We start from the raw sequence: 14,889 nt of genomic DNA on the forward strand, positions 1-14,889 counted from the left end.
GGTAAACATCATTGTAGACACCCTAGTAAAAAAGCAATAGATTTAAAATGCATTTATTTTATACTAAGTATAGTTTATTAACATATTTACTGACATATTGCTCGAGACTTACTGATATGAAAAATGTTATTAAACTTCATTTGAAGTACTATTTTTCACTAGAGCAGATGGGCTTCGAAAATTATCTTGAACCAATTTGGAGTCAAAAAGGACCTCTGGCCTACACTTACAAGAAACTATATCTAACTGAACAAAGCATCAACATCAGATGTATAGGAAATGTACAGTAATGTGTTTAATACAATAATGTCCAGACCTGTTCCTGGAGGGCCAATGTCCTGCAGAGTTTAGCTCTAAGTTTTTAATGAGTCCAAAAAGCTTGATTAACTGCTTCAGGTGTGTTTAATTATGGTTGGAGCTGAACTCTGCAGGACAATGGTCCACCAGGAGCAGGTTTGGACACCCCTGGTTTATTAGCACATTTATCTGAGCAACACCATGTTCTTCCCTGTGTGGATGTCATGTGGCATAACTTTGGAGAGTGAAATTTAGGTCTTTTACAATGTTTACAATGAAACAGTCACATTACATGAAGATTTATATGTTTCTCTCACAACTATATCACAAATGCACACATTCACTATAGTGACTAACTGATCGTGACGTCGACAGCAGGATCACTGCAGAAAGATGATAATGTCAGATGTCCTGATAATGTCTCAATACAAGTACTGTACAATACAGTATATGCTTCTATGAATCAGAATCAGAATTCAAATTAGCTTTATTTGCCAATTGTGTGCAAACATAAGGAATTTGTTGTAGTTTTTTAGGAGCTCTTGGTACATACAGTCAAGCCCGAAATTATTCATAACCCTGGTAAATTCTGACTTAAAGTTACTTTTATTTAACCAAATTTTTTTTGTACCAGAAATGACACGGGCTTCTCCCAAAAGATAATAAGACGATGTGCAAGAGGCATCATTGTGGAAAAAAATATTTCTCAGCTTTTATTTACATTTGAACAAAAAGTGTCATGTCCAAAATTATTCATACCCTTTGCAAACTGTCACAGTCTCTGGGAAAATCCAAAGTTCTATACCATTCCAAATAGTCCAAGCTGTTCTAAAGCATCCTAATTACCCTGATTCATTGGGAACAGCTGTTTTAATCAACTCAACAGGTGAAAAACAGAAGCTCTCTGCTGTTGGTTTGTGGACAGCCATGGCTAAGACAAAGGAGCTCACTGAGGACCTGCAGCTGCGCATTGTGGCTGCTCACAAGTCAGGAAAGGGCTATAAGACCATATCTAAATGTTTTGAAGTTCCAGTGGCTTCAGTGCAAAGTATTATTAAAAAAAATACAAGACGTTCCGCACTGTGAAAAATCTCAGAGGACGTGGTCGGAAGCCAAAAGTAACACCTGTGCTGGCCAGGAAGATAGTGAGAGAGGTAAAAAAGAATCCAAGGATCACCACCAAGGCCATCCTGATGAATCTGGGCTCTGCTGGTGGCAGCATCTCAAGGCAGAAAGTCCAACGGACACTGCACACCGCTGGGTTACACGAATGCAGACCAAGGAGGACACCACTTCTCCAGATAAGGCACACAAAAGCCCGCTTGGCCTTTGCAAATGCTCATCTGGACAAAGAAGAAGACTTCTGCTATTCTGTTTCATGGTCAGATAAAACAAAAATCGAATTGTTTGGCCACAATGATGTAGCCTTCATTAAGCGTAAAAAAGGAGAAGTCTTCAACCCTATGAACACCATCCCCACTGTCAAACATAGTGGTGGGAACCTAATGTTTTGGAGGTGTTTTTCAGCCGGTGGACCAGGGAACCTAATCACAGTAAACGCCATGAAAAAGGAGCAATACATCAAAATTCTCAACAACAACAACATCAGGCAGTCTGCAGAGAAATTTGGCCTTGTGCACCAGTGGACATTTCAGCACGACAACGACCCAAAACACCCAGCAAAAGTGGTGAAGAACTGGTTAGCAGACAAAAACATTAACGTTTTGCAGTGGCCCAGCCAGAGTCCTGACTTAAATCCAATTGAGAATCTGTGGAGGGAGCTAAAGATCAGGGTGATGGCAAGGAGACCCTCCAACCTGAAAGACTTGGAGCTCATCGCTAAAGATGAATGGGCAAAAATACCAGTGGAGACATGCAAAAAGGCTTTTCTATTGATTATTGAGAAGGGTATGAATAATTTTGGACATTCCACTTTTTGTTCAAATGTAAATAAAAGAAGAGTAATAATTTTTTTTCACAATGATGCCTTTTGTAGATCGTCTTATTATCTTCTGGGAGACGCCTGTGTCATTTCCGGCCAAAAAAAATTGCTGGTTGAATAAAAGTTACTTTAAGTCAGAATTTGCCAGGGGTATGAATAATTTCAGGCTTGACTGTACATACATATTGTATATGACATGATACAAGATTTGTTAAAATGGTAGAAGTGGGGTAATTTGAGCCAAATGTCCTGGGGTAAGTTGAGACAGTGGCCCTTCTTATGATACTTTTAAAGTATTCTTTTACAGTAATTACCATTTTAAACCTAACATTTTTTTTATTATCATTTTGTTCTTTGCTTTGAATTGTTCTGGAAATTTTAAATAGGCCTTGTTTATGAAAATTGGCCATTGAAATTTTTGTGAAATTGCATTTCCGGCAACATTTATAAGGGGGATGTTAAGTATTAGCCCAGTTCTGTAAGGTCAATTGCAGTCCGTTTTTCACACATAGATTTTAAATGGTCATTTTTATTGATATAGCATGAAGTGAAAAATGTTCAGTGTTACTTTAGCATAACCAGTGGCACAGTTTAACTCCATGTGGTTTAACTTAGGGTAGAGTGGGGTAAAACGCCCCCTACTGTTTTACCCAAAATAACCACAAGATGAACATTTTCATTGTAACTATGGACTACGCTGACACAAATGATGTAGAAGTTTTCACCATTAAGCTTGCACTGGTGATGTACTGGAGAGAAAACGGATTTCACAGTTAATGATCTAATTCTAGCAGTACGAAAAAAAGTGTTTTAAAGCTTGTTGTTTTGTAGAACATCACAGTTATATGTGATATGAGAACAGTAGGGCCTGTAGATAGGGAGTGTGTGTTATTTCATACAAATATAATTATATTTTCAGAATGACATAATTTTTTTCTCAAACATAGTCAGTGGGGTAAAACGCCCCCAGAGAGTGATGGGCAATTACTGTAGTTATTCTGTTCTGAACATCAAATCCTTTGTTTTTCCATCAAAGAATTCTAACTAGTTTGTTGAATAAAATATTTGAATTTTATATTTAAAAATGACCTCAAGTTAGCATCAGGTAGCTAGTTAGCCAGTTATTATCATCTAACAAAATGTTTCAAATAGGCTATTATAATTTTGTTATAATAATAATTATTATAATTATTTTTGGAAGCCATATTTTGAAAGCAGTTTATTTTATATCACTAATTATGCTAAGTAAAACTGAACATTTTCACCTCAGAAAATATATTTCAGAATAATATTTTACACATAATCATAAGAAGGGTGAGCCCCAGACTCAACTTACCCCAGGACATCTGGTCTGTAAAGTTATTAAAAAGAAAAAACTGAAATAATCACATTTACATAAGTATTCAGACCATTTACTCAGTACTTAGTTGAAGCCCCTTTGGCAGCAATTACAGCCTCAAGTCTTTTTGGCTATGATGAAACAAGCTTTGCACACCTGGATTGGGGGATTTTCTGCCATTCTTCTTTGCAAACTTCTCAAACTCGGTCAGGTTGACAGTCATTTTCAGGACTCTCCAGAAATTTTTCAAAGGGTTGCTTAAAATCATTGTCATGTTGGAAGGTGAACTGTCGGCCCAGTCTGAGGTTCTGAATGCTCTGGACTGGGTTTTCATTAAGGCTATCTCTATATTTTAGTGCATTGAGCTTTTCTTCTACTCTGACGAGTCCCTCAGTCCCTGCTACTTAAAAACAGCCCCACAGCATGAGGCTGCTACCAGCACACTTTACTTTTGAGATAGTACTCTGCAGATGAGGAGCAGAGCTGGTTTCTTTCAAACTTCAAACACGATGCTTGGAATTAAGGTTCATCAGACCAGAGAATCTTGTTTCGCAAAGTCTAAGGGTCCTTTAGATGCTGTTTTGCAAATTCCAAGTGTTTTTATGTCTTCACCGAGGAGAGGATTAAGTTTGGCTACACCGCCATAAAGCCCAGATCCCTGGGGTGTTGCAGTGATGTTTGTCCTTCTGTAAGTTTCTCCCATCTGCATATATGATCATGGAGCTCAACTAGAGTGACCATCAGCTCCTTGGTCACCACTCTAGACAAGGCCCTTCTCCATCAATTGCTTATTTTGGCTCTTGGAAGAGATTGTGCCAAACTTTTCCATTTGAGAACTGGAAGCCACTGTGCTCTTGGGATTCTTCAAGCAGAAAAAATTTGTGTAGCCTTCCCCAAATCTGTGCCTCGATTTAGTCTTGTCTCTAAGCGCTGCAGGCAGTTCCTTTGACCTCATGGCTTGGTTTTCACTCTGATATGCAGCTGTGAAGCCTTTTATAGAGAGGTGTGTGCCTTTCCAAATCATGTCCAATCAATTTAATTTACCACAGGTGCATTCTTAAAAAGAAAGGTGCTATAGAAGAATCTTTTTGTCTAAATGGTTCCATAAAGAACCTTTAAAGTCTGAAGAACCTTTCTGTTTCACAAAGTTTTTTTTTTTTTTTGTGGCGAAAGAAGGTTCATCAGATTATAAAAGGTAGGAAAGAGATGATTCTTTAAAAGAACCTTTGAAAAATGGTTCTTCTATGGCATCGCTGTGAAGAACCTTTTGAAGCACCTTTATTTTTGAGAGTGTGGGCTCCAATCAAGGTGTAGAAACATCTCAGCAATGATCAAGAGAAATAGGAGGCACCTGAGCTAAATTTCAAGTGTGGTTGTATAGGGTCTGAATACTTATGTAAATGTGATATTTGTGACCCTGGACCACAAAACCAGTCATAAGGACAAATTTTTTGTGAAATTGGGATTTATACATTATCTGAAAGCTGAATAGATATGCTTTCCATTGAGGACAATAGAACAATATTTGGGCAAGATGCAACTATTTGAAACTCTGGAATGTAAGGGTGCAAAAAAAATCTAAATATTGAGAAAATCGCCTTTAAAGTTGTCCAGATGAAGTTCTTAGCAATGCATATTACTAATCAAAAATTAGATTTTGGTATATTTATAGTATAGGAAATGTACAAAATATATTCATGGAACATGATCTTTACTTAATATCCCAATGATTTTTGGCATAAAAGAAAAATCATTCAGATTTGACCCATACAACATATTTTGGACTATTGCTACAAATGTGCCACTTAAGACTTGTTTTGTGTTCCAGTGTCACATTTAAGTTTTTTCTTTTTAATACATTTTCAGACATTTGTTAAATTCTGTTTTCACTTTTTCATTATGAGGTACAAAGTGTAGATTAATGAGAAAAAAATGAATGTATCGGGGTGCAACATAACAAAAATGGAAAAAAAGGGAAGGGAGTCTGAATGCATTTATATACAGTTGTGCATTTCCCTTCAGATTCAACAATGGCCATTAGAACGTTTTGTATTATTATTTACAATTAGATAAAACCTTTCAAATCATGCAAAGGTTAGTCATAAAATATTAGTTATTTTTGCAGTTTAATGTTGTTTATAGCAACACAAAGCCAATGTTTTCCTAAACCTTACATTCCTTAAATTGTCTTTTGCTGCCATCTTTGGGCTGATTATAGAACTACAGGCGACAATTATAGGTGGCATTTTCAGCAAAGACTTGTTTTAACAGACCCAGCTTGGTTTCAATTAATTAGATGGGCAAATAGGGCAATAAATGTAATGTGTAATTAAATTGCTATATAAGCAAATCTAGTTATCTCTCATTAAACGAGACTTGTAAATTGATTATCCATCACAACTGGACTGGCGTCTTATATCTAAACCTTTTCTATTTAAACGGTTGTAATTAAAATTACTGAACCATGCTGATACCCCAAAGCTTAAGCAAATAGATTCAGATAGACCACTGATTCATGAACCAATTATTTATTACAAAAATGAAAGACAGAACTCTTAAACTGTTATCTAATGGCAAACACAATACAAAAACATACATCTTTGTATAAAGATGTAGGTCTGCTGCATTGAGAGATGAAATAGCTACAGCAATTAAAAAAAAACGTGACAAAATCAAATCAAAACATGAGAAGTGTGGACAGGAGAGTGATAAACCTCATATTATCAGAAGGAATTAAAAACGATAAGACTTGGGGATATGACTTATGCTTTAAGAACAAAGGGAATACTTAAAAACAACCAACAATTTCCTTTTTAATAACATCATTCTAGGTGTAACAGTGTCATCTGTGCTTCACACGAGCATCCCAAACATCTCAGACACCATAAATAGGTTAGTAATTGCTATTGAGTTTCCATTCAGACAGCAAATGGTGAGCAAAAGTCCAGACGTGGATGAACATCGAACACGAGGCTGATTAAACACCTTTGATGAGCTGAACTGCAGGTCTTCAGTGTTGCATCGAAGAGCTTTGGTCTTGCACAAAGTAGCTGAGGGCACTTGATCAATTTTTCAAAATGCGTGGAAGATATTTCCGTGCCTCGTTCGTTTGAGGTTTAAACCGGGAGATCCAAAGTCGCGTTCCAATTTCCTAAATCTGTAGTGCTTCTGTCTATAAATACAATAGTGCAACGCTTGTTAAAATATGAAATCCCTTGGCTATTCCATAACTTGTGAAGATACAGAAAAATAAATCGGATAGAACTTCTTTTTCGCAACTGCAACTTTGTACACATACAGCAGAATTAAAAACACACATTTTGCGGGTATATTCTTTTCTCATAGTCATTCAAGTGCACGCACACAAATTTATATCAACAATATTGTTAAGTGCATCTATACATGTCCAACAAGCTTCCAATTTTTTATTATAAATACCCTCCATGGATTTCATATTTTGACAAAAGAACATCAAAGAAGAAATAAGCACCAAAGACAACAATCCAGAACAATCGAAACACCCCAAAACACAAGCACAAGCTTCTCCACTTGCGCTCGTCTAGCAGTTTACATAAAACCAGCATGTGTCTCCAGCCTCGAATTGGTTGGTCTAAAGTAATTAGGTCACTAAATATAATTACAAGAGAATTAATCGATTCAAACCGCACACTTAATGGAACAACGTTCAAGTAAATTGCATATAAATTCACGCCTTGCATACAAAAAACGAACTTGAAGTTAATATTACCTTTGCCCTCTGCCCCTCACCCCCCTCTACTCCAACCCACACATCAATAAGTACTTTATTTTGGGTTCAGATTCAGTGCAAACGTGAAAAAAAAGAAAAATAAATAACACCTGCATTGCCAATGCCATCAGCTTTTCTATGTTGCGTTTCTTGTGGATACCTAAATGATAAGGGACATCAATTACCCCAATAAACTAAATAAACAAAAAAAGGGAAAGTCAACCAAAAAAAACAGACAAAAGGTGGCTACTATATCCTGAAAAGTGTTATGATAATTACAATATTAAATTGAAACCACACAGCCAGGGATGTCACACAAAAAACAAAACAAAACAAAACAACACAAAACAAAATTTTCCCCATTAGCTAAGCCTTGATAGTTCTTTTTCACTCAGACTCGTATTCCAGCGGAGCCACCTCGTCGATGACCAGCTCCTCTTCGCACTTAATGACTTCCTCTTTCGGGGACAGTTTCATCATGGAGTGGACCTTCTTATGCCGCGAGAAGCTGGAGGAGTGCACAAAAGTTTTCCCGCACTGTGGGCATCGGTAGAGTTTTCCCGTAGCGTGCGTTTGCTGGTGCTGCTTGAGGTTGGAGAGCCGAACGAAGGTCTTCTTGCAGACGTTGCACGCGTAGCACTTGCCGCTGGCGTGCGTGTGCTCGTGCCGCGAGAGGCTGGTGGTGTGGCTGAAGCGTTTGTTGCACGTGCGGCAGGGGTACGGCCGCTCCTCGTTCGGCAGGTACAGCCTCTTCTTGCCTCCTTTACTGTGCTTGTTCTTCTTGCACAGCGTGTAGTAGTTGGGCTTGTCGCGGGAGCAGAGCTTGAGGCGGATCTTGAGGTCCGACGACTTGTCGAGCGAGTCTTTGCCGTGCGTGTACGAGTTGAGCAGCTGTCGCACGTGAGCAACCTGGTGCTTGGAGAGAGCGGCGGAGTGGCTGAAGACTCTGTCGCATTGGGCGCATTGGTACTGTTTCTCTCGCTCGCCTGAGAGGGTTCTTTTACTCGTGCTGTGAGCGACTGGGAAACTGTGTTGGGTCATGATGGGAGCTGGGGTTGGAGTCGGGTATAACGGCCTGACGTTTATATCCAAGCCTTTTTTGTGGATCAGTCTGTGCCTCGACAGACTAGAGCTGTGATTGAACGACTTCCCGCATGTGTTGCACGTGTGCAGTCTTTTGGTTTTATGGCATTTCTTGTGTATCGCCAAAAGCCGCTTGCCGTTGCACCGCACTCCGCAAAGGTTGCACTGCAGGGACTTTTTGTTCTCGCACAACTTGGTGAAATCTTTCGAGGAGGCGAGGGTCGATCTATCCGAGTGGACGTGGAGATGCCGAGCGAGGCTGGAGGAATGGCTGTAGCTCTTCCCGCAAAAGCGGCAGTTATATGTTCTAGCTTGAGACACCTCTTTCTCCCAGCAAATATCCGTAACATCCTCTTCTTCGCACAACTGGCTGTTCCCCGCTTCCGTGTTGTCGTTGAATTCTGATTCGCTCGCCACCTCTTCCTCATGCGTCGCTATCAATTCTGAATCTGCTTCGTCACATTCTGGGTACACCGATTCGTAAGGGACGAAGAACGTCTCATCCGGTTCTACTTTCACCAACTGCTCGGGGGTGAAGCAAGCAGCCTCGTCCAAATCCTTTTTCACACAGGCTATAGTGAATTTTGAGCCCACTTCGGCCCACTTGACCACATATTCGATGGGCTGGGTGTCTAGCTCCACCGTGATGAAGTCTGCTCCTAAAACGTCCTGCTCGGAGCAGATCTGCAGCTCTGTTTCGGTCTCCTCCATTTGGGCTGATCTTCACGGCCCTTCTGTTGTTTTCTCACCGGGGAGCTGCGACTATTCCAGGCTTAATTTACACCTCAGCAAATCCTAGTAGGAAACACAAACAAAAACAAAATTTTGAGACAGTACTAGGAATAATAACATACATCTGCCAGTATTTGGCTATTTTTTTAGTTATTGGCTAATAGTTCATCTATTTATCCAACCCTTGCGTCAATTCAAACAAGACTATTTGTGTTGAAAACATGTGTTTATCAAATAAGTTCATTTTGAGTAGATGTTGAGTAAAATTGATGTTTTTACAGTCATTGGATAATATTACTCCATGTACACTACCAGTCAAAAGTTTTTGAACAGTAAGATTTTTCCTCTGCTAACCAAGCCTGCATTTATTTGATCCACAGTACAGTAAAACAGTCAAATGTTTTTACTATTTAAAACAACTGTTTTCTATTTGAATATATTTTAAAATGTAATTAATTCCTTTGATCAAAGCTACATTTTCAGCATCATTACTCCAGTCTAAAGTATATTTCCTTCAGAAATCTTTCTAATATGCTGATTTGCTGTTCAAAAAACATTTATTATTATTAACAATATTTTAAACAGTTGAGGATTCTTTGATGAATAGAAAGATCAGCATTCGTCTGAAATAAAAAGCTTTTGTAATATTATACACTATACCACATAAAAGCTTGGAGTCAGTATAAATTAGTATAAATTATAGTAATTAATACTTTTATTTAGCAGGGATGCTTTAAATTGATCAAAAGTGATGATAAAGTCATTTACAATGCTACAAAAGATTATATTTATTAGGAATATATTTCAGATAAATGCTGTTCTTCTGAACTTCCTATCCATCAAAGAAATTATGTTTTCAACATAATAATAATTATACATTTTTGAGCAGCAAATCTGAATATTAGAATGATTTCTGAAGGATCATGTGACACTGAAGTAACAATGCTACAAATTTAGCTTTTAAATCACAAGAATAAATCACATTTTAAAATATATTTAAATAGAAAACCATTATTTTAAATAGTAAAGAATATTTCAATTTATTTTTATCAAACAAATGCAGGCTTGGTGAGCAGAAGACTTTTTTGAAAACATCAAAAAAAATCTTACTGTTCAAAAACTTTTGACTGGTAGTGTATATCAGCATTACATTACTCTCAGATATATATTTTTTAAATAACTGTTTTCTATTTGAATATATTTTAAAATGCAATTTATTCCTGTTTTTTTTTTTTTTTTTTTTTTTTTTAGCAAGGATGTTTTAAATTGATCAAAAGTGATGATTAAGTCATTTATAATGTTACAAAAGATTTCTATATTTCAGATATTGTTCTTCTGAACTTTCAATCCATCAAAGAAACCGGAAAAAAATCTACTCAGCTGTTTTCAACATAATAATAATACATGTTTTTTTTAATCAAAATATTAGAATGATTTCTAAAGGATTGTGTGATTGGAGTAACTTTGCTAAAAATTCAGCTTTGAAATCACAAAAATAAATTACATTTAAAAATATATTCAAATAGAAAAAGAGTTAAATAGTAAAAACATTTCACATTTTAACTGTTTGCTGTACTTTGCTGTACAAACAAATGCAGGCTTGGTGAGCAAAAGAGACTTCTTTTTTTTTAAAAAAACACCAAAAACCTTACTTGGTAGTGTATATCAGCATTACATTACTCACAGATTATTAAACCAAAAAAATTTTTTTTTTTTTTTTTAATTAAAGGGGTAGTTCACTTTTCAGAACAAAGATTTACAGATAATGTACTCACCCCCTCATCATCCAAGATGTTCATGTCTTTCTTCAGTCGTTTTGGAAATTATGTTTTTTGAGGAAAACATTTCAGGATTTCTCTCCATATAGTGGACTTCTATGGTGCCCCGAGTTTGAACTTCCAAAATGTAGCTTAAATGCAGCTTCAAAGGGCTCTAGACGATCCCAGCCGAGGAAGAAGGGTCTTATCTAGTGAAAAGATTGGTTATTTTCTAAAAACGTTTACAATTTCTATACTTTTAATCTCTACACAGAGTACACACAGAGCTAGACAAGACGAGCATTTGAGGTTAAAAAGTTTTTTTTTTTTAGAAAATAACCGATCGTTTCGCTAGACAAGAGCCTTATTCCTCGGCTGTGATCGTTTAGAGCCCTTTAAAGCTGCATTTTGGATGTTCAAACTCGGGGGCACCATAGAAGTCCATTATATGGAGAGCGATCCTAAAATGTTTTCCTCGAAAAACATAATTTCCTTACGACTGAAGAAAGAAAGACATGAACATCTTGGATGACAAGGGGGTGAGTACATTACCTGTAAATTGTTGTTTTGAAAGTGAACTACTCCTTTAATGCTAAAGACTCATGATCTATGATGCAAGATGTTACTTCCTCCTCTTGCAGGGGTATTTTTAAAGGGGTTTGAGGCGTATATGCATGACTATTAGTATATTAAACCCTGAATAGATCTGCACCATTAACAACAACCAAGCAGACTTTTCAAAGATTGACATTTAGGAGATCCAAACAAGTTAGAGAAGGTTCCACACTGACATTTCTGACATTTACAGCATGTTCTGAAGAATCACTCTGCCATTTACAGAATACTCCAAAGAATCACTGTGACATTTAAAACACCGTTCCGAAGAATCATTCCGACATTATAGAACGTGCAGTGGAATCATTCTGACATTCACAGACGTTTAGAATCATCTTTATGATATTTGGAGAACATTGCAAGGATTCATTCTGACATTTAAAAAACGTTCTAAAGAATCACTCCGACATTCTGAGAACCTCCTGAGGAATCATTCTGCAGTTAAAGCGAAAATTGTCAAATCTTCGGAACGCGATAATATGTCGAACTGTAAAATGAAAGCGGACGTTCGCGCCAGGGTATTTCCTCATCAGCGGGATGCCGCGAATTCTCACCGACCTCGCATTTTCCCGTGTTTACGTTAGGCTTGTTTATTTATAAACTCACCTTCTCTGATCAATCGCGGTAAAATTAATCCATAACAATATACTTGATACCTCGACAATAAAGGAAAAACAGCCAAACAAAAGCGTTACAACGGTAAACAGGAAACACAACTGTGCATTGACACGGTGCATTCTGGGAAAGGATTAAATGGGGCTGCAACCGAGTGTGTCTAACTGTATTTCCATCTGCATTTATTTCTCGTGTGTTCAAGAACGTCCAGAACGTTTTAAGATCTCGATACTAAAGCGGTGTTATGTATAACTCTGACCGTGTAACGTTAACGCTAAAGCCATTGCTTGAGAGCACACATATTTATATATATTTATACATATATATAGCCAGGATTCAATCGGCCCGCCATAAAATTGCACATATTTTTAACGTTAACATCACAGATGAACGACCTAAACGCATTTCTCTTAACGAGGCCCAAATATACACACACACAGTAAAACTGAATACGATGTGTACAAGCTGTACTTTCTGTACTACTGCCAGCTCGTGAGGAAATAACTCGGTTACGGTTGCTCGAAAGTATATTTTATAATCACTGACCATTTGAATGTATGCATGACAGAAGACAGACAATCCGTGAAAGCCCACTCAGTGAATAAAATCCCTTTTGATCGCTTACTCGCAAGCCATGGATGCTTCGCTTCGACTGAAATGCTGAAATACACTTTAGAAAGCGCGTAATCTAATCTCCTGATAGAGCCAGAGGTATTATTCTGACCTAGACTGAGAGAGTGACATATGGCCGGTGTGACTGCATGATCTTAACGTTAGATGTATTTAAATTCCTCATTACAGCCACTAAGAACCACTGTAATATTCTCACAGCGCGTCTTCCTGTCCCCTCACTGCACTACATTTGTTGATGTATCAATCGCGTCCATTGTTTAATCATTTTGCACGTTTCTGAGTCGGTTAAAATGTATTTTAAAGTCATTACCAAGCATTTAATGTGCTGTTTGGTCGTTGGGAATCGGTTCGGTTCTGCCGCACCTCTGTCAGAAGATCATCGGCGATGACGTCACGAATGTCATTTTTTTCACAGCCTTCGCGCGTCACCGTTGATGTGTATGGCATATGGATGGACTTCCGCATTCCAATGTGAATATTCTTTTTATTCTATTCAAAACATTACATTATAAACAATAATGTCTCTGTAAACTGGATAAACACCGTTCGTAACAGTATGAAAATGTGACATAGGCTAGTCAGAATGATTAAAAGGACTATAAATTGGGGTTTCCCTAGTCACAGAAAAAATAAATAATAATAACATTCATTCACAACCACATTTAACTGAATATATATATATCAGTAAGACTTGTAATAGTCTTTAAAGAAGTCTCTTATGCTCATCAAGGCTGCATTTATTTGATTAAAAATACAGAAAAAAACAGTAATATTGCAAAATGTTTTTACAATATAAAATAATGTTATTTATTTTAACATACTTTAAAATAGAATTTATTCCTGTGATGAAAAGCTGAATTTTTATCAGCTGTTACTCCAGTCTTAAGTGTCACATGATCCTCCAGAAATCATTCTAATATGCTGATTTATTATTAGAATGATCACTGTTGGATAATATCAACAGTTGTGCTGCCAAATATTTTTTGGAACCTGTGATTTTTTTTTTTTTTCAGGATTCTTTCATGAATAACAAGTTTAAAAAGTACAGTGTTTATTCAAAATGTAAATTTTTTACAACAATGTAAATTATTTATTATTAACTTTTAATAAACTTTTAATTATTAACTTAATACATCCTTGGTGAATAAAAGTATTAATTTCTTTAAAAAAAAAGAAAAAAGAAAGAAAGAAACAATAAAAATGTACTGACCCCAAACTTTTGAATGGTAGTGTGTATATATATATATGTATGTGTGTGTGTGTGTGTGTGTGTGACCCTGGACCACAAAACCAGTCTTAAGGGTCATTCATTAAATTGCTAAAATGAATAAAATAAGCTTTCCATTGATGTATGGATTGTTAGGATATGACAATATTTGACTGAGATTCAACTATCTGTAAATTTGAGGGTGCAAAAATCTAAATACTGAGAAAATTGCCTTTAACACCTTAACTCTCCTGTGGGACGCTTGGCGCTCTTTTTTCCGTTGTCCTTTTTCTCTATCAAATGTTTTACTTGGTACTTTAAAATCTTTTGCCGGTCTCCTCCCCCTTAAGCAGTGTCTTGTTACAAAATGCATTACTGTCTTTTAGAATCACATCTTGACAAGAAACATATCATTGGAAAGGTCTGAGTCTTAGGATTCTATATCTGGTGATTGAATTTTTGTGATAGAATGAAAAATTTCAGAAAAAAATTAGACTTTTGTGACAGAAAAAAATGCATTAAAAATATATATACAGTACAGACCAAAAGTTTGGACGCACCTTCTCATTCAAAGAGTTTTCTTTATTTTCATGACTATGAAATTTGTAGATTCACACTGAAGGCATCAAAACTATGAATTGACACATGTGGAATTATATTTAATTCTATAAAATATTTAATTCTATATATACTTCTGCACAACACAACTGATGGTCCCAACCCCATTTATAAGGCAAGAAATCCCACTTATTAAACCTGACAGGGCACACCTGTGAAGTGAAAACCATTTCAGGTGATTACCTCTTGAAGCTCATCAAGAGAATGCCAAGATTGTGCAAAGCAGTAATCAAAGCAAAAGGCGGCTACATTGAAGAACCTAGAATATGACATATTTTCAGTCTTTTCACACTTTTTTGTTAT

The 14,889-nt window shown here is 36.7% G+C and overlaps 1 protein-coding gene across 3 annotated transcripts; it reads right to left on the bottom strand.

The window, feature by feature from the left end:
• Window positions 1-6,090: 6,090 nt before the first annotated feature.
• LOC141326445 (uncharacterized) lies at window positions 6,091-13,146 on the bottom strand. 3 transcript variants are annotated; one of them, XM_073835190.1, is made up of 2 exons: window positions 13,072-13,146; window positions 6,091-9,204 (listed from the first exon to the last, which is right to left on the bottom strand). In XM_073835190.1, exon 2 carries the CDS (start codon window positions 9,118-9,120, stop codon window positions 7,714-7,716), a length of 1,407 nt encoding a protein of 468 aa, XP_073691291.1. In that variant the 5' UTR covers window positions 9,121-9,204; window positions 13,072-13,146; the 3' UTR covers window positions 6,091-7,713. The 3 variants fall into 3 exon arrangements, with proteins under 3 accessions (XP_073691291.1, XP_073691293.1, XP_073691292.1); XM_073835192.1 differs by lacking the exon at window positions 13,072-13,146 and adding an exon at window positions 12,675-12,998; XM_073835191.1 differs by lacking the exon at window positions 13,072-13,146 and adding an exon at window positions 12,120-12,243.
• Between the last annotated feature and the right edge of the window lie 1,743 nt (window positions 13,147-14,889).

Source organism: Garra rufa, chromosome 2 (assembly GCF_049309525.1).
Source record: "Garra rufa chromosome 2, GarRuf1.0, whole genome shotgun sequence".
NCBI lineage: Eukaryota > Metazoa > Chordata > Actinopteri > Cypriniformes > Cyprinidae > Garra > Garra rufa.